Genomic DNA, 25,117 nt, shown 5'->3' on the forward strand with positions numbered 1-25,117 from the left:
TCAATATCTGTGCCTTTTTCACAAGACGAAAACATGTCTTAAGTAAACAAGAAACGCAACTGATTAGGGTCAGGTAAACCTGAACCCCTGCAAATTTCAGAGGCATTTCTTAAGATGACTAAAAACAGCTGCTCTAAGGAAGCATCCGACAGAGATAAATCTGAACATTACTTTTTGAAGACGAAAAAAGAAAGAGAACCATTTTAAACAAAGGAGGAAATCATTGAACTGGATTTCCAAAAGCACAGGCAGTCCGCCTCTGTGAGATTTTCATCACTGCAAAAAGTTCTCCTTCCTCACTGATTGATTTCAATGGATTTTAATATTTATCGACTTTACCATATCAAGGGTCATAACTGACAGCTACAGTTTGTCCAAATTGTGCAAAATTATTACAACAGTCCATTATAAGCACCTGTCCCAACAATATATAAACTGCTTACATGCACTCCTATGGGTTCCTGTGTGTCATCACTCATTGATGAGAGCATAATACAAACCACAGTCATGGCAGGAATCTGAGAGGCTGGTGGGAAGGTCTGTAAGCATGGCCAAGATGCCAGGCGCCATTTCCGCGCCGCTGCTCTGTGCCAGCCTGCGGTGTCTAATGGCAAGATGAAAGCTATATGAGCAGGAGAGGACACTAATGAAGGGAGATGAAAATTAAAAAAACATGAAGTTGTGTAATATTTAACTACACCAATATGTAGCGATATAAAATGTAGTGTCCTTTTCTTCATTTTAGACTAATTAAAGCAAGGAATTAAAGCCCAGAAAACAACAATGCCTACAGGGTCTAAAACAAAGCAGAGCAGCGTGGCATTACTCATCAAGAACAGACACACTGCTGTCAAGAACAATCCCAATCCCAGGGACTGAAGGAACAGATTGTTTGTAAGAGTGCCATTATCCATGCCTATTTATTTTTTTCATTTCCTTGAGTGAGGTGAAGAGGTGAGGGGTGGGGGTACAAGACAGGGTTTTCCAAGAAATGCAACAATGACAATCCGACACATCCTCAGACGGCACACTCAAACACAGAGAGCCTCTCGTCCTCGTCTCAGATACGGCTTCACCTTCCGTCCGTCAGGACAAAACAGGTGGAGGAGTGAGGAGACTAGGGTCTGACACATGAGAACCTCAGCAGATGTAGAAGGTCATGCAGATATTGTTCTCCTAAAGGTCATGAATACTGCACATTCAGACATGGATCAATGATAAATAATAATGATGAATACTATAACATAGAAAAGGATAATTCTACCAAAAAAATCTAGATTAAAACCCGTTTGCCAAGTTGTATTAAATTTACGCTTTGTACTATTCATTTCTGAAAAACTTTAAAAAATTTAATTCAAGAAAAGTTCCAATTAAGTGCTGTAACCAAGTAAAACGTAATGTATTTTTCTTATTCCTTGAACATATGTGAGTACACTTTCAAAAGTGTTCAAACATATTTTTCAAAGTTTTTTATGATGAATTAGTTATAATAATTAGTTAATATTATTAACAGACAATTATAGACAGACAACATGATTTTGATTTGTCAGACAAAAGGATTTGCAAATATTAATAAGAATGCTTGTTAAAATATGCATTTTGTAAAAAAAAATTTAATAAATTGTGCCAAAACAAATTGGGGCTTTTTTTCTTCATTACAACGCTCTCTCAAGATCAAGACCGTACATATTTTACGAGATGGCTAATTTGTATGAATTCGTACGACCTCAATCGTACGATTTGTCTAAACCCCAGTGATGGGTAGGTTTAGGTCATTCGTACAAATTCATACGAATTGGCAACTCGGAAAATAAGTACGATTTAGCAAAAATCGTCTGAATTTGTACGAGTGAGGTCATACGAATTAGCCACCTCGTAAAATATGTACGGATTGCTGTGAGATCGGGCTGTTCATTATGATATCAGGCCAGGTGTATCACCCTGACATCTGTGACTTTATGCCCTCAAACAAATATCAAAATGGATTTTAATTACAAAAAGACAAGATGTACTCACCGTATGCATTATCTGCATTTTTAATGCATTTTTTTGAATAAATGAATAGATAGGACAAAAACTCCCATATGTCACATACTATTTGCTTGACAAACTGCTTTTTATATACCATACATTAAGTACACATAGTGATATGTATACTCATAGATACTGTACATATTTAGATGTAGGGATAAAGAAACAAGTTTTAACAATTACACAATAAAGAAACAGAAAACGGGATGAAGGTATAGAGACAGAAAGTATCCCAACAGCAGGTTGAGCGATGACAGACCCCTGCTGGGGTCTCAGGCCAAACCTTGACTCACAAATTAATGAAATAATTATACAAAACTTTAATTGCTCTGTGTGCCGAGAAACATTATCAATATTACTGCACGCTGCATACATAATGAGATGCGTATACACAGACGCTTGCATTGTGTGGGTGAGGGTCGGGCCCCATATCCTGAGGGCAGCTCGTGCTTCAGAAGGCAGTGGGGGGGAGGTGTGTGTGTCTGACGGTGGGTTAACGAGAGACTGACGATGACAAATAGTCACTGGCTTCTCATAAACGGCATCAAACCCATAACCACTCATTCATTCATCCCCCTCTCCCTGTCAAACCCCGCAGGCTGCTATTCATTTTTCATTGTGCTCTCAGCACAGGGGTTACAAGAGATCACTGCTGTTTATACACAAACGAAAATATAATTTCACTTGAATACCCAAATAATAAACATCCTCGACCATATGCAAATAAGCAACCCCGTTCTTCATGCATTCGCAATTAAGCATCCCCCATATCAAACGGTGTTGCCAATGATGCTCTTCGAACAAAGAGCCTACAAATCAGTTTCAATCAAAGCAATTAAGTCCAATTTCATCCTCTCAATGAGATATTAGCAGTGTTCACAGTCAAGACTCGTGGTGTCCAAGTAACTCGTCTGACAGGTTACTTTACATACAGACTCCAAGATAAACATCAGAGCATTTGGGGAAAGCCCTCAGTAACTCGCAATGGGTAATTTGTTCTTTATGATCTGTAAAAATTAAGTAAATATCTAAAAATTAGACCTTTCTGTTCCAAATGTGTTGCTAAAGAACAATACTTGAATGTACAACATCAAACGGTGGATGAAACCACTATGAATATTCATGTTTGCTTAATAAGCCCCACCCCACACACATGCGCCACACGTTACAGTTCCCGCTGAATTCTTGTTTCACAGCGTCTGCCGAAAGCGAGACTTATTGCCATGAAAAGCTTTCATCAGTTAGCCGCCTGCAGCCGTTGATCTGGCCTATTGTCAGCTAAACAATAGCCAAACAAACAGTGGATAACACCAGCCTCAAGAATCACTCTGCAGCACCCGGAGAAGAGAAGCAGTTAATTGTAAGAGCCCTAACCACAGAGGAAATGGTCACGGGTCATTGAAACTGCACTGGAACACCCTCCAGAATAACCCCATCCCCCACAATTCTGTTATCGGTTCCCATCATTATCTGTCTTTTTTCCATCTGAGTGTGGGACGTCTTCGGATACTCGGCAAAATCCAGGCGGTGGATTTATAAATGTTTATGAATTCACCTTCATCAGTCACACTGAGTGTTTGCGTTCGCCAGCTGTTTGCTATCAATTGTGGTGTGTGGTTTTGCGCACGCTGTTGATTGACAGCTCATGGAGGGCAACCAGGGTAGGAAGCCAGCTGTATCTGAAAATCACAGCAACACAGAGGAAACCTTTCATTGGTTGCCCTTGCAAACCTTGTTGACCACCAAGATCAGAAATTAACCAGGGTTTGTGGCTAAAACTGCAATAAAAGTAAATAAAAATGTTCCTGCTGGAGACAAAAATACCCTGAAGTTAATTTCTATTGTTAAATCCATTCTAGGCCTGTCTGGATATTGTTTAGTATGGGTTTAGTACATCTGCAGAGACCGTAGAGACCTAAAGTAGGTGTCAGATATCTATATTTTCAGTCTCAGAGGAAAAGTATTGTTTAATGTGAACCTAAGAATGGGTGTACAATGTGTGGGTTCCCAAAAAGCGAAAAGTTGTGAGCCCTTGCACACAAAGTAGTTTACCTGATTATCATAGAGAAGCAGCGATACACACCATGACTGTATGACCTGGTGAATTCCACTGAAAATCGTGGTAACCTTTGGGCTATTATTGGCTCTGCAAACATTGCATGAATTCATGACATGATTGCAAGAGTGCAATATGCAGAATAGATTTGCATTCTAATAAGCAGCAATTGTATCATAAAAAAAAAAAAAACAGATCAACTGTTTTGTGAACGCTCCATGTTTTTAAATTGTATGTATTCTGCCACATATTGATGTCTCTGGGCTAAGAACCAGGTATCCATTCACCCTAGAACCGTCCCTGCCTAGAATCTGTATATCTAACATCACAGACATTCAAAAAGACAAACTAAGAACTTGACCTCTCAACAGTTATTATAGTGTTAGGGGCGGCCACGCTCGGTGGCTCCATTGCGTCATCGTGCCACCGTTTTAGCCCCGCCCAAACAATCCTGAACACAGAATTGGTGAAAAACTGTTTAACGGTTTAACTCCATAGTTCAGTACTACATAGTTCAGAGTCTTTGTAATGCATTTAAGCAATACATTTCTAACATTTGTAATGTGTTTAGAAACAATTCTAAGAATTCTCTTTACACGGACTTTAAGTATATCAGGGTATTAAGACACGAAGGATCAATGAGGATTATTCTGTACTAGTACAAAACAGAAAAGTCTTCATGCAGACCATGTTCTCCTGGCAAAAGGCACGAACTGCAAAGATGCTTCTGAAAAAGCAAGTGAATCATTCATGAGAGTCATAAAATCACTTTTAAAGTCGTCCACTGGAAATGCTTCTTGTACAGAAGGGGCCATTGTGAGCACTGATTGTGAGCGTGCAGACATCAAGACATCTGCTAGTGACCAATCAGGGTCACTGTGACCATAATCTACCAGGCACAGATCCAGAACTGAGCATGGAAAGCTTGCAGATAGAGACACCAGCCAAGGACGAGAGGAAAGGGACCAGGAGAATGAGGAAAAAAAAAAAGAGCTACAGGACGGATGGTGGCAGAAATGCTTGGCTCAGTGGAAAGCCAGTGCCGCTTTGGGTAGTAATGCACAGAAAATGAGCTCACTGGCAGGATTTAAAGGGGCATGATGACAGAGAAGGGAATTTACACACATAACACTCACCTGTACAAGCAGGAATAACCTGACTGCAGCTTCAAAGAGGATGTGACCTCTTCAGAAGGTGAACAAAAACACATGAAGTGAGCAATATCTGCCCAGACACTTATACATAATGGCAGAAGTGTTTCCCTGCTACACCCTGAGTCATTGGCCAGGGTAAACCCATGGCCTTTGCTTACACTTACAGGCCAAAGGCCATTTACTCCCCATGATCAAGCCTGGGGACTGCTTCGTTTTTTCACTTCCCATTAAATCCCATACAAAGTTGAACATTCTAGCCTTTCAAACTAAACTCCATGGAGCAGCACTGCTCCTCCATTGCTGAATCTTCAGCAGCACAACAGCAATAGAAATTAATAAATAGTTAAAAAAATAAAGTTAAAAATATGATTAATTTACTCCATTATCAGAGCATTTTTTTCAGGAAAGCAAAATGGACATTATAATTCAAATATTGAATCCAACATTTTTGTCCGAATTTTTCAAAATTAATACAACCTCACGTGTCAATCACATTTACACACTGCCTCCGAAACTTTCATCCGCCATAAAAAAATTCAGATCAGGTTCGATTTTCTGTGTTTTCGCATTCATAAGCATTTTGATAGGGAAGGATGACAAAAACGAAATACGAAAATTTCGGAGTGTGCAAGGACGTTTAGAATCAAATAAAATCAAACCAAGAGCTTGTGATTCGAATGAGAAAATCTGAATCAATACCCAGTCCTACTGCCCTCCTAATAATAATTGTTGTCCACCATCTTGTCACTTTTATTGGAACATGCATACATGGGTGCACTGTTACAAAAACTGGGCTGCATATGCACAGTCCGCAGACAAAAAAAAATTATCGACAAACTTATAACTAAAGAAAATTTTGATTTCAACCTTTAGCCACAACAAACATTTTGAGTTCTGATTATAAACTTTCATTACAGGGCCTTGCTTTGGAACACCCTTTGATTGCAGTTCATGAATTACTTGTAGGGTTCAAGCCTGATTGTCTTCTTCACACTTTCTAGGAATATTTCAGTCCTTATAAAGCCACTGTTTCTCACAAGGACCTACAGGACAGACAGGAAGTCAACCTCACTGAGACAGGCAGATGACAAAAAGAGTCTGAACAGCTAAGTATACCAGTGCACAAAACCAAAAGGCAAGATGGGACACTGATGATGCACAAGAAATTATGAAGATAAACAGAATATTGTGGAAGCTGATTGTCTCTTGTCCTTTCCTATGATTACCATGCTCATTGGCTGCCTGAACAGGTGACACCTGCAGCAAAGCAAAGATACACCAACTGCTCTCGCACACACAGAGCTGTGAATTCCTAACGCCACACAAGATGTTCTTCCTTCTGATCCCACTTCTGGATGTAAGCCACAGAAATGCTTGGGTGCTGCTATCAATTCTACGCAGCTGCAACACACTCTGGGAAAACATGCAGATGTGGCCTAATTCCTTGGCATAGGTGCCCTGGCAGGCACTTATAGGGATGCAGAACAAGAGCATGAGAGGTGGCAGACCACAGCTGTCCTTCACTGCAGAGGTGACAGACACAATGCTGGGTAACTGTGGCACCATGGTGGTGCAATCAGAAAAGCTATAATGCTTGTGCATAATGATCCAGTAAAATAAAAGTGATGATAAAACCTCTACTTTGCTATATAATAAAAATGGCAGAAAACAAACTCAAATATTTGGTCACAAAAGTAAGAATACTTCACCCTCTATGAAGTGATCAACACTAATCATCCAAAGCACAAATTAACTAAGTACCATCTACCTAGATATTTGGATGGATGGATGGTTAACAAAATAAATAGTAAATTATTTCTATTTGTAGGATAAAGTTATGTAAAAAAAAAAATACTGCTTTATTTTAGGTAATTACTAATATATTTATATTTAATTTATTATATTGCATTACATACTGCACAATATGTAACTTATTTAACAGCATCAACCGATAGAAGTTGTTTGCTGCATCTAAATTAAGTGTAGCTATTTTCTAAGTTTTTTTTTGTTGTTGTTGCATGGATTCATTTTTATTTCTAATTTAAGTGTTTAAATGTAATGTAAAATAAATATAAATTTCATTGCAGTTTTGCATGTTTTGAGATTAGATAGTGCATGTGCTATCATATACCATGCAGCTTTCTATCGGCCATCGGCCACCCTGCTCTCCAAAATGTATGCATTTGGCACACAATCAAGAAAAGTGACTAACAGAGCATTAGGTATATAATGAAGGACACAAGATATTTTTTTTGTTTGTTTGTTTGTTTCTGGATTTAAACCCATCATCATCTCAGCGAAATGCTCAACGATCAGTCAAGCTGCTGGAACGCTACAACACACACAATAAAGCTGACTTGACTTGACTTGACACATTCTTCTTCTAGGATTAAGATGTGAACGGCTGTCTTGCTCTCTTCACCTCTACGTCCATTTTCCAAACCTTTGGGCAGCCAAATCTCAGCTGGCACACCCAGGCGGGCTTCCCCCACCTCCAGTTTCACATTCACAGGCAAAATCTCACCGCTCTGTCCCTCTCTTCCTTTATTTTCCATTTCATGCACAGATAACAGGACAGAGAACAAGCAAACACCCATGGAAAAGACATTAAAAAAAAAAAAAAAAAAAAAAAGTTTCCACTACGACCCTTCACATCACCCCCACACAGAGACAGACAGATGGACAAAAACTCATTCAAATCCCAGAGCAGAGTAAAGCAGTGGGCAGAACAGCAGTTCCTATGCAAAACAGCAACTGAAAAACGTTACTACAGGTCAAGTCTTGCCATTCAACACAATTTAAATGGACCATATCCTACTACAGCAATTAATGTTAATGTTTTAACTACTTTCTTTTATTACATCAAAAAGTCATAAGTTGTACATGACCATTTTTTACACTTTCTTTTAAAGACAACCTGCATTATGACCAATAGTAAAGATTATTATTTTGTTTAAATTTCCAATAACCAATGAGTTTAATTTCTAAGAATAATAATAATAATAATAATAATAATACAGACTAATATTTAATATTTAGCCTGTGTGTGACCCTGGACCACAAAACCAGTCTTAAGTCGCTGGGGTATATTTGTAGCAATAGCCAAAAATACATCGTATGGGTCAAAATTATTGATTTTTCTTTTATGCCAAAAATCAATAGGATATTAAGTAAACATCATGTTCCATGAAGATATTTTGTAAATTTCTTACCGTGAATATATCAAAACTTCATTTTTGATTAGTAATATGCATTGCTAAGAACTTAATTTGGACTACTTTAAAGATGCTTTTCTCAATATTTTGATATTTTGCACCCTCAGATTCCAGATATTCTAATAGCTGTATCTCGGCCAAATATTGTCCTATCCTAACAAACCATACATCAATGGAAAGCCTATTTATTCAGCTTTCAAATCTCAAAATTGACACTTAAGGCTGGTTTTGTGGTCCAGGGTCACATATAATATTCAATAATGCAGACGAAAATAAACTTTTTACAAATGTATCTTTTTTTGGGAAACGTCTAATTGTCATTAAAAGGAATGGCAATAATTAAAAAAAACTGAGTAATTAAACAGTAAATAAAATAAGTACCTCTATCTGTGAATACCCATATTGGGTGCTTTTCTTTATAGGCACATTAAATTATGTCATTTATCAACAGATCTGATATTAAGGAACCAATACCTAATAATATCTAAAGAAGAGTGTTATCAGTCTCATTCTACTTTCAACTTGACACTATTAAAAATCTAATTTAAAAAAATCATCAATTAAAATATGCTATGCATTAATGAAAAATAATGCCGATATAAATTAAAAAACAAATATCAAAAGGAAAACTGAAATTCCTACAACTGAAATAAAATTTATTAAAAATGAACAGATTTAAAAAAAAAATAATAAATTGGAAAATATAAAAAATAAAAGATAATTCAATGTTAATTGCTAGAATACTATACAAACAGTACTAACACATCCAATTTAGGTATTCACAGATAGAATACCTTTAAATTATCCTACGTTCAAGTTCTTGCTACTTAACTTGTGTCATGTGTCTGAATGTCCTGTGTTCATTGGTCAACTCATTTACTGGCATAGCTCACACTGACATTTATTATTGTGGGACAATTTGCTGAATAATCAATACAAAAAAACATGGGTGGTCATTTGTTATTGCACGCACGGTTTGTGATGTAAATGCAATTACAATATCTGATTGTTTTGCAGCACACTTTTTTATAGTACTATTGACAAAAAGTGGAAAAAACTCGTTTTACATGAGACATCCCAATTGTCTTCCCCTCTTTCTGCTGAGACACCATCTGGACCTCTGACTGTCTTCATGATCTTAAGAAGAGGTGTATAAGTGCTGCTGACTGAAAACAAAAGTGTTGTGAGGTCAGATGGGGGACAAAGAACTAAGTCTGCCTGATTCATCTAGGGGAACTAAACTCTATGATCAACATGATCACATTCACCTGTACTCGCGCAGCTGTCTAACCCACATGTAATAACAGCTACTGAAGCTCTCACACGTGCACAACACAAAACAATGTAAAATTCCAGCTAATGATCTCAACAATGGTTCACTAAGAATGCTGCAAAACTCCCTCCCCGCTGTTTAGCATCTGGTTTCCTCCGAGCATGTGGCACAGCTCTAATTTATCCTCTCTCAGACACAAACACACACATTGACCTTAATACCAGCTTGGATCAAATCAGAGTCTATGAGAGTATAAACACAGATAGCAGAGTGTAATCTACTTCCAAACACTCAGTAGTCGTCATAAAGCTGTCAGGTTGCCTGCTCTCTTAACACCGATCTCTCAGTATCTCTCACACACTAGCAGGTGTTTATTCAGACACAGCATGTGTTTAATGGGATTGTGCTGTAGTGTCTGGGGGTAATGAACCAAAGAATGGGATGCATTTGTGATCCGTGAAGACCCTGCTGATCTATATATTAGACACTTAATTAACCTAAACGACAGAGAAAGAAACACTGCTGTACATACTGCTGCATGCAAAAACACACAGCACAACCAGTATAGTCTGATTCACAAGCAAAAGACACATGAACTCGGGAGTTAAAGGGTGGACTCAATCTTGCAAATACTTCGCTATATAGTTTATAGGCTATATGACACATATAGCAAGATATGACAGCAATAATGCAACACAGATCGCCGCGGATGAGTAGCTGATTATCTCTTCAGCAAGTCGATGCGCAAACTGCCACAAATGAAACAAAGTTGCAGACGCTCAACATATATTCATCTTCATTAAAAGTAGTGAGACTATTATCTTACCAGTGCTGATGCCGCTTCTCTTACGTTGCGGTCTTTGATCTTGAAATTAGCTAATGGCGTCTCTGTTGCTTTCGTTGAAGTGAACTTTTTAAGTGACTTTTACCGTTTTAACAAATCGGATGGCTATCCAATCAGTAAAAACACATGAAGTGACCAGGGGGCTGTTTCATGAAACAAGTTTACCAAATAATCCAGGCTTATTTCAGTTAGTCTGAGATATTTTGAACCAAATCAAGTGACAATAAGTCAGACTAACTGAAATAAGCCTGTCTTAATTGGTAAACTTGTTTTATGAAACAGCCCCCACAGGTGTAACTGTAGCCAAAGTTCATGCTCACACTAAACTATAAAAAGAAGCAAGAACAGAAAACAATGATGAGCATATAATACATAAAATGGTATTTTAAATTACGAAAACAAATTTCATAAGAATGACTCTTTTATAGCAGTTTTACATTTTCCTTTAAAATGAGTGTAAAATGATGAACATTGTTATCATTGGTAGCTTATATTGCCCACCCTAATATTCACAATACAAATTGTGTGAATGCTCAACGGCTTTTCTTTTATTAATTCTGCTCAATACATGATATATCAATGATATCTGACCTTTTTAAATGATTGTATTATATTGCGTTACCAATAAGTTGCTCTGTTTGGCTGACAAGTGTCAGAAACAGGACATTTATTTTGACAGCACCAGAATACAGAAGGAGCTCCCGTTCTTAGTCTTGTTTAGTTTGGTGTCTTTGTTTAACAGTTCAGTCTACTAATTGAAAGGCAAATGCTACTAAAAGCTTTTTTACATGCTAATAAATATTTAATGACTTGAACTTGACAGTTACAGTGTTTACTTTATTTGTGTTTTTAGCAGCTACTTTACTTGTGAAAAATACTAGCCTGTAATAGATTTGTATAATTGGTTTATTTTACAGATTTATCACATTCAAATGATTTTTAACTTGATTCATTTTAAATAGATGTCTAATTAGTTAGCAAATATTATGTAAAACAAATATAATATAAAATGTACAATAGTCCAAGAGAATATGCTGTGTGAGAATAGTGTATGCAGTGCTGCAGGTTTCTATTTTTGTGTTCTCTTCATCCCTCATCAGAGAAAATACCATATAGTTAGTGAAGGCTTGTAAGCACATGTGCGTGTGTGTGTTTGTGTAGTGCCCATGCTCCACTGGTCAGGTCAGTATTATCGCCTAAAGCTATAACAGTCTTTCTCCCTCTGTCACAAACACAATACACACACTACTACCGTATGAATGCGCATGACTGAAACAAGCACAATTGGCACATTCACTGTGTAAACCTTGCTCCAACTTTCCATGACCACAGTCAAATCTGAAGAAGTCAGGCTGCAAAGGTAAGACGCATTAAGCTACTTCATTAAACTTTAAAATGGAAGGTTTCAGAGAATTCCATGCCTAACAGCGGCTGCTTCAACTACCACATGGTGCATACAGGCAGTGACTGACCTACAAAACACAGACTGCAGGATGAGTGCATCTGAGTTTCAGACGCGGTCCACTCCACCCCCTCATCCCTGTTCACTCGGCTAGGGCTCGTTATTTTTACACAGCACTGCTTCCGCAGTGGTACGAAGCCAGGAGTAGCCACAAAGGACAACTGTAAAGACATACGTACACACACACTTAGTCTACAAATCACAAGTACTAGCAGTGAACCCAGTAAGACCCTCTTCTCATTAAAAACACTCTCAAAGATCATTATATGGCATTTTAAGGTGTTGTTTAAGCAGGTGATGTCTGGACACAGTGAGTCCTGATCTTTCTACTACTCCCAGTTGTTCTCTACTTTCTCTATCCAATAAAAGCAGCATGTGTCAACCCTCACACACAAAATAATTCATTCCTTCAGCTCAATACTTCTTTACTTCCTCCTCTCGAGCCACATGGGAAACAAAAGTCACATTTAGTTTGTCCCTGCTGTGTCTTTGTTCTGGAGTGGATGTTCTACAGCACACTGTAGTGATGACAGCTGCATGGATACAGTACAACTCAACAATCCATCTCTGGCTGCAATCCACAGCGAGATTTCTTTCACATTATGTCTCTGTTCTTCATAGCATATCCCATTTAAAAAAAAATAAATAAGAACCAGAACCAAACGATTTTCATGACTTTCGGTTCTGTTAACAGTTCCTAGTTGTGCATTCTTCCACTGATGTGGACAGAAGAACACCGTACTGACCACAAAACCTTAATGGTCAACTTTTCGAAATTGAGATTTACACGTCATCTGAAAGATGAATAAATAAGCTTTTCATTGATATATAGTTTGTTCGGATATGACAAAATTTGAAAATATACAACTATTTGAACATCTGGAATCTGAGGGTGCAAAAAAAAATCTAAATATTGAGAAAATTGCCTTTAAAGTTGCCCAAATGAAGTTCTGAGCAATACATATTACTGATCAAAAATTAAGTTTTAATTTACAAAATATCTTCATGGAACATGATCTTTACTTAATATCCTAATGATTTTTGGCATAAAAGAAAAATAGATAATTTTGACCCATACAAAATATTGTTGGCTATTGCTACAAATATACCCGTGCTACTTATGGTGTTGTGGTCCAGGGTCACAAATCTGATTGAAAGCATGTAGGCCTAAATACTGTTTGACTTTCTTTCCTCTGCCAAGCGGGTGTCAGAAAGGAGAAGTTACCCCTGCGTACCACTGTATTTCAGCTTCTCCATATGCATTACCTACCGTCAGAGAATGAATTTTGCATTTTCATTCAGCTTGTCTGCAGCCTTCAATTTTTTGCTTTGATTCAAACAGACAAATCGAATGCAAAAATATTGTGTTGGTGTGAACAGGAAACAAAAACTTACAGCACAACCAGTGCAGTCTGATTCCCAAATGAATTCCATTTCATTTTTTAAATGTATATACATTTTTTCTTCTCTGTGGAAATCTGGAATAACTTCTAAAGGCCTTAAATGCAATAATAATAAAAGCATTTGTTTTTAAAGATTTCTCCTGAAAGAATCAATAATGGAATTGTTAAGCAATCAGAATTGTTCAATTTTTCTTTGTGTGTCAGTGTGCATTAGAGATTGAATAAAGGTAGAAAAAGGGTGGCATTAAAGGGATAGTTTCACCCAAAAAAGAAAATTCTATCATTAATTACTTGCCCTCATGTCGTTCCAAACCTGTAAGACCTTCGTTCATCTTCGGAACACAAATTAAGATATTTGTGATCAATTTCCGAGAGCTCTCTGATCCTCAATAGACAGCAAGAGTCCTTACACGATCAAGGCCCAGAAGTGTACCAAAAACATTGGCAAAGTAGTCCGTGTGACATCAGTGGTTCAATCAGAATTTTACGAAACTACGAGACTACTTTTTAAGCGCAAAACAATTCATCTCCTCCCCGTCACCCTATAGAGCAGTTTCGGAGATTTTGGATTTTATGCGCATGCTTTGATCTGAACGTAAACAACGTGTCCGCGTACATCGTGCTGCTGACACAGAATAGCATACGTTGTTTACGTATATGATGCTCTCCAAAATGGCACAATAGGGTGACAGGCAGGAGATGAATTGTTGAATAAAGTCGTTAGTTTTGTTTACTTTGCGCAAAAAAAAAAAAAATTCTCGTAGCTTTGTAAAATTTCGATTGAACCACTGATGTCACATGGACTACTTTGCCAATGTTTCTTCCTGGGCCTTGAACGTGGGTGAACTATCCTTTTAAGATATCAGCAGAGTTGTGTTCATACACAACATGCTTTTCCTTTATTTATGTAAACATGCACTAGACTGATGCCTTTGACTGTTGAGGTCATGTCTTGCATCTTTTGCAGCATCTCACACATACAATTATATAATTCAGTATCAAGTTCTAAAAAGAAGTGCAACTTTTGAAAAACAAGAACTCTTTCGGTGTGAATGGCCCCTAAGATCTTAAAAGTGTTAAAAAATACAATATTTAAACACTTCTTAAAGCAAAAAAATCCAGAGCAGTATCTGACTCAGTGTCACTGACAATGACTGTCTACAAAAAGACCATGCGACTTCTGTGTGAGTGTATGCGACAGTCTGCTTCCCTTCCACCCTCAGACACTCGTCCCACGAGAAGCTCCAGCTATGCTCTTATCACCTCCAGCATGTCACAGTTCCACATGCATGCGGCATTACTTCTGCATGGCTGTAGATGTAGGTCACACACACAACCCCACCCACTTATACCTGACACCAATAGATGGCTCGTGTTGAGGGTGGGGCAGATAGTCACAGTTCAGACCCTCTAGCCATTCCATAAAACACAAAATTCACCCTACTAACAACAAATACCTGAGCAGAACAATGAAATGGACACCCTTGTGACCACACTGTTCCAGAGGAAGCTGAGAGTAAGTTTTATTTAAACACTACCCAATGACTCAATGTAAAAAAACACTGGCGCCTCCATTACTTCCTCTAGCCACTTCATCCTAAGAGCATCAATGATACGGGGTTATACGACTTCTGCTTTTCATAAGCATTATGTTTTGTTGAAACCTAAGACACCAAGTGTCGCAAAAAACACAGATCTTTCTTAAGATGCGGCCACATTTACTGCTTCTCTGTGAAATTTCACTGGCAAAATCCAGTCATTCCAATAGAAATCTGTGCAATTGGGAGATTTAAATGAAAGTGACAAACTTTCCCCACACAGATTATCATGTTGCGCTAACCAACAGGAAGCTGCTTTGTTTGAAATTGACTACTGTGTTCATACATCCCTTCACTCTTTAAAACGGACTTTATTTTGCACGCTTATGTGACCTACACCTTTAACATGTTATAAGATTTGGGGCTTTAAAAAAAAAAAAATACTTGACCTGTCAACCACAAGGCGATAAACACGTGAAATGTAGTCCAGCCTAGATTTCTTTAGTACTTTAATGAGTTTATGAGAGATACAGTAATATCCTGTTTTCAAATTGGAACGATCCAATGCTCAAGTTCAACTCACTGACTCAAATGATTCACTAAGCGTGAATAAGCGCATACCAGAGGGGAAGATTTTACATGAATAATCAATTAAATATTGGTTTGTTTATGACACAAAGGAACATGGAGCGAAAAGTCATACAGACTCCTTTTATGATATGTTTATGTTGCTTGTGTGTCCTATTTGAAGCTTAAAATCTTCAATCCACCTTGACGATATTTGCATGGAAAAGAACAAATTATACATGTTGGGCTCAGCCAATTCAATTTTGGTTGAATTTCGCTTTATAGCCACATTGACATTCTTCTCTAATTTATGTACACCAACAAAACAATGTTAATCTAAGTAGTGCTTCTTTAATGAATACTGAAATCGAAAGCAGAAATTGTGAATACAGGGCTAAAAACCAGAAACTGAAAAAAAAGGGTGACGACACTTGTTCTTTCAAGTGGCATTACAAACACAACAACCACAACTTTTTAAAATATTGGGGGGTACACATTATTTTAATATTAAATATTAAATTAGGGAGCTCCAGAGCACTGTTCACGGAATACTGTAAAGAAACAAATTGGTTACAGTAAGTGCAAATAATCATTATTTCAGGTTTTATCTTTATATAATCACAGACATGTGCAGATGTACAGCCTGGGATGTGCAGTACAGATCATACTAAACACACAAATGAACACTGTTGTGTGTTATTTATTTTCTGTCTCTGAACTACAGCCAAAAAACTGCAACACTGACTATAACATCCTGCCTTCCAAGTCGCAGGCATCCTTTGAGTGAATAACTGCTAGCAAAGGTCTAAAAGTCGCAATAAAAACTGCCCTTTTTTTCATTAATACACATTTCCGCTCTTATTACGAATGATTTCTTGCTACACATTCAAGCTATAGGACAGCAAGCACCTTCTGAGGACATCCATATGTAGGTCCCATCTGGGAATATACCCTGCAGGACTATATAACGCTGACTTTGCAGTGCCATCTCGCATCCTGCTCGCATAGAGCCAAATGAATGAAAGTCATACCCCATCCGGCTGCTGGCTAACACAGCGATGCTAACTGAACTGAAGTGAACTAATGACTCCAAACGTCAGAGCTACGTGCACACCAGCTGAGTCATGAAACAAGCAACCATCTAAAAATAAACCTCAAAGGAGGCAGGTGTGTACTAATGCCTAACATAGTTTGGCTATGAGAGCAAAAATAAAAACCATTCTAAAAATTCAATCGATCAGATTTGATTTGTTTACCATCATTTGTGTTACAAGAAAATAATAATCATCAACTAAAATCCCTAAAAATCAACTATATTGTTGAATTAAATGTTTTTGCGATGAACGCATGTCATTGGTAAGCTGAGCAAAAAAAAAATGAATCGGTCTTGGTGCATCATGTGCAGAGCAATTAGAAAGTACTGTTATTCATAATCCTTGCATTCATAGGTTTATATTTTGTTTAACGCTATTTAAAATATCAGCTCTGAGAGTTACCCATTTAAGATGAATTTCAGCCAAAAAAATAGATAGAATGGAGCATCACTCAACAGTTCCAGGTAAAGCCGCTCATTTAGAAAGAAACATGACACTGCTCTAATATAAGATCGTTATCTAACTGACAAGAATGTATTTCTTCAGAAGAGTCAGACATGCCTCCGGAATCTGAGGAATGTGGAAACAGGTAATCAGCTAAGGTGCTTTATCACCCCACAGACACTAAAGATTTTACTACAAGCCGCTGATCATTACCACCGTCCTGAAATAATCCCTCTGCTGAGCTTTATTTTAACTAACAACAATAAGAAAAAAAGGATGTTATTTGAAAGATTTATACACCTAACATTACTCTAATCAGTCAACTTGGTACCAAGTAAATATTCTACAGATAAAATAATGTGTAGTAGTGTGAGTACAGTGACAATATAAAAGCCAATTATTTCCCTTTGAAAAATAAATAAATAAATAAATAAATAAAATAATATATATAATAAATAATATATATATATATATATATATATATATATATATATATATATATAAAATATGACTTAATTGAGTAAATGTATCTTTCAAGATTAAATTGCATTGCTTTGATTATAATTTAGTATGGAGGATCCTAGCAAGAGGATTGTCATTCATGCTAAGAGATCAAAAATGTAAAAAACCCAGTCCAAAACGCATGTTTCACACACAGAGGCAATCTGTCTTTCATGAGGGTCTGCTGACCTCACAGTCAGTAGATAGTGTGTGGTAATTCATTCAAATCTCTATGAAACTCTCAGTATCTACAGCAGCTCTACATTACCATATTAGTGACAGGAGAGGGTGGTGGCCTTAACAGATGACCTGCTGTCCACCAGTAACACCGACAGTGAGATAATAGATCCAAAACAAGAGGAAAAAAGGCGTGTGTTAAAGGTGCAATCCACTTATATTAATGCTAAACTTCTAAAAGAAAGCACCAGTGGGAGAAACTGTCACGCTGACATTGTGCATTACCAGCAAAATACATAAAGCAGGCTAACAGAATGGATACAGCACTTAAAGAGGGTTTTACATTCGGGGTACAAGAACGTAAACACTCGCTGTTGCAAACAAGGCTGCCAGCTCTCAGAGTCAGCTGCAAGCACGCAGCATAATGAAACAAACACAGGCGGACTGCAAAGTGGGAACTAAACATCACCTTCCTGTCCAAAACAAACATGCATCCTCTAACCCCCGCTCTAAGTCCACAATAGCAAACAGAGCATCCTCCTGCCTTATAACAAGCCATGACGGCAAAAAATAGTGCAATGATAACCGCTATTACCGTCTGGTTGGCATCCGTTAACACTTTCGGTGCTGGACTGAGAGTAGCTCAATTCTGATCTTCGCTGACTTCCCAGTAGGCCGTTCTTCCGGAGAGCCCGGTTGCTGGGACTGCTAAGCGGCGTGGACGTCCCGTCTCGCTTTGAGAAGATACCGCTGAAGAACCGAATGAGTTTACGTTCCTGCCCGCTGGAACGGGAGCCTGTCCCTCTAATAAAACCCTCCTTGTCCATCAAAGATTTATCCGACAGCTTGAGCAGGTCACTGTTGTCCAGTGTTCGATTCTTGCCCTTCATCCTCTCCCTGCGGCCCAGTTCAGTCACAGAGTCAGTTTTGCTTAGGACCTCACCCACATCCAAGGTGTTTCGCTTCTCAGTGGACTCAGACTCCGTGAAAGCCATGTTTTGCAGAACCACGCCAGCTGGGGCTTGACCGTTCTCTCCATCGCGACCAATGCAGCCCGAGCTGCTGTGGTGCTTCTCCTTGGAAAGCGCCTGTATGCGGATCAACTCTCCACCCGTCCAGTGGCGAAAGCTGAAACTTCGCCGCAGAAGGCTTGGGTGCCTCTTCGCCGGAGGGGTTTCAGGTGCTGGCTTGGGTGACTTCCCGTTCCCTTTATCCAGCAAAGAAGAGATGCCGCTGTCTTTGGCCATCCTGCCACCCTTGGGTTCCTCAGAGGTCTCATCTGACCATGTACTGACCGGTTCCTCTGTGCTCCAAGAAGTCTTGAGGATTTTCTTTCGAATGGCTGTGTTTTCTCCATTAGCAGCAGCTGTGCTGCAGATTTCTCCACGCTCAGCATCACGTTTCAATCTGTCACTTTCAGCTACATCATCTGCCTTTTTGTGCACTAGTGCCCCATTTTCAATGACCTTGCTCTGTCCATTCTCTGGCAGGATGCACGATTCATTTAAATCCTTGTCTTTGTGTAAATGCTGCGCCCGCCTTGAGATTTTTAACCTGCCCAATTCTAGATGTCCAGTACTGAATGTCCTGAAGTTCCTCATGTATGAGTGTGCAGAAAATTCGTCCGTCTCGTCCTCCACTTCTTTCAGTTCTTCCAGCGGAGAGCTGCGCTGAGCGTCAGCGGCTCCCTCTCGCCGGTACGCGCTCACTTTAGGGTTCTCCAGCCTCCGGTGCGCTGAACCTCCGCCATCCTGCAGAGTTTCCTTTTTCACTAGTGTCAAAGATATCCTGTATACGGTTTTTCTTTGTGGCGTACCCCGCTCCATCCTTTCCGGGTAATTACCATCAAGTACGTACATTCTTCAGAAACCAACTCTAAGAAAATTAATTCAAGTCAAATTTGTTCCTAGCGTGACTTCACCCACAGCTGACGATTTCCAGAGCACATAATACTATTAATAAATATAATAATAAACAATTACAGCTCAAAATCGCTGTCGTGCGCAAAAAAACAAGTTGATTCTCCTTTGCTGTGCCGGTGCGTTTTTGAGACCGTCATATGACTATTTGCGCTTTCTAAAAATCCTGAAAAAGCCCCATCAAATCGCCTAGACGTCCAGTGCAAAGCCCATCCTCATATTCACACAACATTTGCCTGAAAAGTAAAGTCCTGCTTCAAATTCCTGTTCCCCGCAGCGAGGCTTGTCTGTCTGGGGGAAATGTTATTGCAACACTGTCCTCCTAAAGCAGAAGTGTGGTCTTCCCTATTGTGCCCTGCATCCCCCGCCGCGCAGCCAGCTTGCTCCTTTGCACCGTACCGGGAGCGCCTTTGTTTCCCGCCGCTGTGCGTTTCTATTCTCATTCAAATGTACCATGCAAGACCCGAAGTCTCGCTGTATTCAAAACGAGAGTCCCGGGAAACGAGACGGACAGCCGCAAGAGCTACGGAGACATACCCGTCTCTCTCCTCTATCTGCCCCGTGTGCTCCGTATACACACAAATCATCCAGTCAGGGCCGAAAGAAACCCCGGAACGGATTCTCCAAGACGCGTTTTAAACCAGCGCTGTTACATGCGACTTGCATCATTTATTCAGATTCTCATACGGGAATTATGCAATAAATCAATGCACGCATTACTCAAGAACTCATCTAACGCCATTATTTTGATCGTTACCTATATAAATGTTTACTATTGGTGCCTAAGAGAAAAATCAAACGCAGGTTGTACTTGTGAAGGTAAACTCCTGTACGCATAAATAGGTTATTAAGCAATAAACCTACGCTGTGGCACAGAAGTTGTGCTTTAAATAAATGTAACTGCAATGCAAGCGTGTGTATTTGCTTAGGTGTGTAAAACACCGAGTATTAGTTTGAAGTGAATCTAGGCCTACTCCGCTGGATGATCCACTTCGGGACATCGCATTATCCAGCGGGGGTGGGCTTTCCACGTCTCTGTCCATCAAAATCTTTAAACCCACCCGGGCTCACAGACAGGAGACACGCTACAATCCACTAAGTACTTTGTTTGCACATATGCAATCGTTTAAACTGTGTATATTCACGAATACCGTGATCTAATGGTTTGTCTTATTGATGCTTTAGCACTTAATTAAGAAAAAAAGCATCATGTGTGGGAAAATGAGATGGGCATACATGTCATAGGCTTTCACTGAATGAGATTCAGGTCAAACATTTACATTAGGCTTATTTAATTTATTAGTAGTTATTATTAATATTACGATTATTATAAAAATTTCACTGCACTTTTATACACTAAAAAAAAAAATCTACAGTTCTCTCAATGCCATAGTATGACGTGACAGTATTTAACCGCCTAGTATGGACTAATTTCATAAGCAGTCAGAACACACTTGGGTCGAGCACAGCACTTTCATCTGCCCTCCGGCCACCTCTCCATCTCCCCCTTCTCTCTGTAAGGAGGGAGGTGTGAGTGTTGAAGATTACTCCTTATCTTGCCGCTCAAATCCCTGTCTTCCTTTCGCCTTCAAGTACAGCCTGACATTTGTGGGATCGTTACAAAGATTTGGGCGGATTAGAAAAGGCTCATTAGGATCCGTTCTGTACAGCTTTTCTCAGCATCACCTCTCCCTGCCCTCCCCCTAACTCACCAGTGGAGCCCCACCTGCCCCTGTGAAGCTCCCATCTACTCCAGCAAGCTTCATCTACTGCTCTCCAATCCAAAGACCTCAGTTCACTTACCTCAATAATTCCAGACACAGATACATGTTGGGAAACCATTAGAGCTATTAACATAATGCCCATGAATATTTCAATAATGCCCTGAGGTGCATCTATAAAGCAAAAAAGTAATAACATTAAAAAAAAAAAAAATAATAATAATAATAAATGGGTCCTTTCAATGAAATTCATTTTGTTCCATTCATGTTTGTTTTCCCACTTTACCCATATGATTTTAACTTTAGTGGACAAAATATTAAGTAGTGACACACTTAAATGTATTAATATTTAAGTAGTGACAACAAAAAAGGATTGCCAGAAATATGCCAAACTACTTGTCTTTTCAAAAATGTTGGTTATTGTAATAAGATTTTTTTCCCTATTAAGATATCACATTTGTAACATGCTGATATTTTTGTACTTCATGACCCACAAAAAATATTTAATATGTAAATCATTCTATGAATAGTTTTTATTTTAATTCCACAGGACTAAAAATAAATAAATAACTGATTAATGTCATAGATTCAAACACCAAATGTGTTCCAGTTTCTTCAATTCTGCTCTGATTGTAGAGCTTCAAACCTCTGCACCAGCGACACTATAGAAAATCAGTTTAGGCAAATTATACACCTCTGTAAACGACGTTGTCCAACTTCAAACATGCCTCGTCCTTTCATCACAGCCACAGGACTGTCATAAAGAGACGCACGCTACACGCTCTTGATGCACCACATCGCCCTTCAATGTGACTGCATGACTTCATATCTCCTGAATACTTTAACACAAAGAATGGAATATAAAGCAGGCCCACCCCCACGTTACATATGAAATATAAAACAGAGAGCCTGTAATGGCGAGAGCATCAAGCATGTTTCTATGTTCCATATCACATTAATATTTCTGCATATTTTTGCATGCAGCTGAATAAAAATGACGTTGGAGTTCAGTTATTTTGAACAGCATGTGGCACCGCTGGGCGACCCGGGAGCCTGACTGATTGCAGAAAAATTCTCCAGTGTAAGATTTCCCACTGCATGCCATGAAATGAACGCAGAGCCACTTGCACTAGTAACAAACACTGAGATTTTGCCTAATGTGTCTTCAAAACATACAAATGTTCTCCCAAACTTTTGGAGAAAAGCCTCACGCCATGCATAATTCAATTCGACATTTTATTTCCACATTTAAAGATGTGGAAATCAGTTTCTTACCTGAATTCACAAAAATATCACAAATTTAGAGCACTAGAAAAAAAAGAGCTGTATATCTATTTCAAAGTGAACATTGTCTGGAGTATTCTGGACCCGTCTTTGCTTCGTCCTTTTTTATTCATGGCCAAGAAAGACACAGGAATCTGATAATTGCAGGCCAGACCGTGAAAGCTGCTTTAATGAAATGATGTTTCAAGAGCCCTGGTCTGAAGAAAATGTACCGTGTGAAGAACCACCTGTCTTCTCAGCAGGCCAAAAGAGCCCACACTGATTTAGTGTGCTTTGTAAGTGCCTTGGACTACCAATATACTACAAAAAAATAATTCTCGCACATTTTACCATAAACCAAGCCAGAATTAATTGTAAAGAGACTTAAATATGTAAGATTTCAATTTGGGACACATTTAAAACTTATAAATGTTACCAATACGATAAGCCAATAATTATTTTCATGTTCTGGTCAATAAGCAATACATTGTCAATATAAAAAAAATACACTATTTTAATAAATAAAATATTAAAAACACAAAAATTAGGCATCGCGACATTACAATAAAAGATGCATGAAAAATGAAAATGTATTATGATTATTTGCTAAAGAATACAAATGTTATATTAAATGAGTGGTGCCTTTTAAAGATTACCATAGTGAACATAGCAAAGATATTTCCATTCAAAAGTTTGGGGACGATTTCATCCAGAAAACCAGTAATATTGTGAAATTTTATTACAATTTAAAATAACTGCTTTCTATTGTAATATATTTTAAAATGCAATTTATTTCTGTGATAAAGCTGAATATTCAGCATCCATTATTCCAGTCGTCAGTGTCACATAATGCTACAGAAATCATTCTATGATTTCTATGACAGTTTAACAAGAGGCCAATAAAACAAAGTACAATCAATAAACCACCAAAGCAGAATTTACTGTTATTGTGACACACTACAGGAATACATAGATGCCCAGTACCAACTTAACCTACTCAAGGCAGGCAAGGTGGGTGGACAGACAGAAAGAAAAAAGAAGCAGTGAGGGATGTACAGTAGAAACATGCTGACTTTAGCAGGTGTTTTTTGACCCATTTGCTGCTCTTGGAAGGGTTGGCAAGACTCATGGGGGAGAGACTTTCATCTGAGATAAAAGGCTCAGAAAAAAAAAGAAACCCTGTTTATTGCTGCGGTCCAGTGGCAGGGTGTCGACAGGCCCCGTGATTGGTGGGTTTCATCACTCCTGCACCATGTAAGATCCCTGATACGGACCACAGAGCTTCACAGGTGTAGCCTGCACAGAATCTCTGATCCGTATTATTAGCTAAAGCTTAGAGGGAACAACCACCACAGCTCTCAATGGGAATGAGTGAGAGAACAAGGATCTGGTCCATGTCTTCATCACTGTTTAACCTGACATCAAGAATCCAGCCGGCAGGTTGAAAGAAAGACAGTGAGATATCAGTCATTACTGTTCTCACACAAACCACTAACACAAAGCTCCTCTATTGTTACACAAGTGAATTCTGGTTAAGAACAGAACATTTGTAACATTGAGCCGGTGCGCTGTATATCGTTTCATATTAAAGCACAATTATAAATAAAAAGTTGTGAGAAAATATGGTGCGTGTCAGATACGTGTCACGTGTAGCGTGGCAGATCTTACAGAAATAGCAGCCAAAAAACCGAACAACCCAGCTGCTGTGATGTCTGTTAATCAAAGAACAAAAGAAAAAAAAGAGAAAAATCTATAACTTTTGCAGCTTCAAGAATTCATCTATATTTAATTTAGAATTTAGTGTTTGATAACTTCCTTCAATTTCTGTATATTGCTGAAGGGCACAGGTAGCTAAATATGACATATTATAATGGGTTTATGTGAAGATTGTTTTAAGTTAAAGTAAATTAGAAGTAGTTATTTTTTAAAGTGTATTAAATTGATAGCTCTCATTTATACTGTAATGTTGAATGGCTATAATCAATGGTTAAATATTAGGGGGGGGGGGGGGTCTATTGCATAGAGACATCAGTATTGGTATCAGTGATACTTGCCTTCAGTCATAAAAAAAGATGCCACTGAACAAATATTTAAAAAATATATATATACACTGTCTTTATTTTGTTTCTACATTAATCTGAAGATTGCATGTGAAATTATTGCAATATAAAAGTATATTTAAAAACTTTAATGGCAGGTAAGATTAATCGCGATTATTTTCAGAAAAAACGTGCGATTAATTAGTTAAAAAAATTTAAATCAATTGACAGCACTAAATTACACATAATATGAATGGTGTTAAATAATATAAATGTAAATAAAATAGTTATTTTTGCGTAAATAAGTATTATATTTTTGTATAAGTAGTATATAAATTATAATATTAAATACAAATAAAGTCCAAATGCATGTATTATTTAAATTAAAAAGGTTTACAAATTAAATGAAATTATAC

At 38.2% G+C, this 25,117-nt stretch overlaps 1 protein-coding gene across 2 annotated transcripts in view; it reads right to left on the reverse strand.

Moving 5' to 3' along the window:
• Positions 1 to 25,117, reverse strand: part of LOC306845164 (arf-GAP with GTPase, ANK repeat and PH domain-containing protein 1-like) — a 176,277-nt gene that overhangs the window by 104,258 nt on the left and 46,902 nt on the right. The window contains exon 1 of one of the 2 annotated variants that reach the window (XM_079377803.1): positions 18,355 to 20,245. The exons of the other annotated variant lie outside the window; for it this stretch is intronic. Coding sequence (XP_079233929.1) covers positions 18,355 to 19,618 — 1,264 coding nt within the window. The 5' untranslated portion in view covers positions 19,619 to 20,245. Of the gene's footprint in view, positions 1 to 18,354; positions 20,246 to 25,117 lie in introns of those variants that run through there. 2 annotated transcript variants of the gene reach the window in all.

The sequence above is a fragment of the Barbus barbus genome, assembly GCF_936440315.1.
Source record: "Barbus barbus genome assembly, chromosome: 25".
NCBI lineage: Eukaryota > Metazoa > Chordata > Actinopteri > Cypriniformes > Cyprinidae > Barbus > Barbus barbus.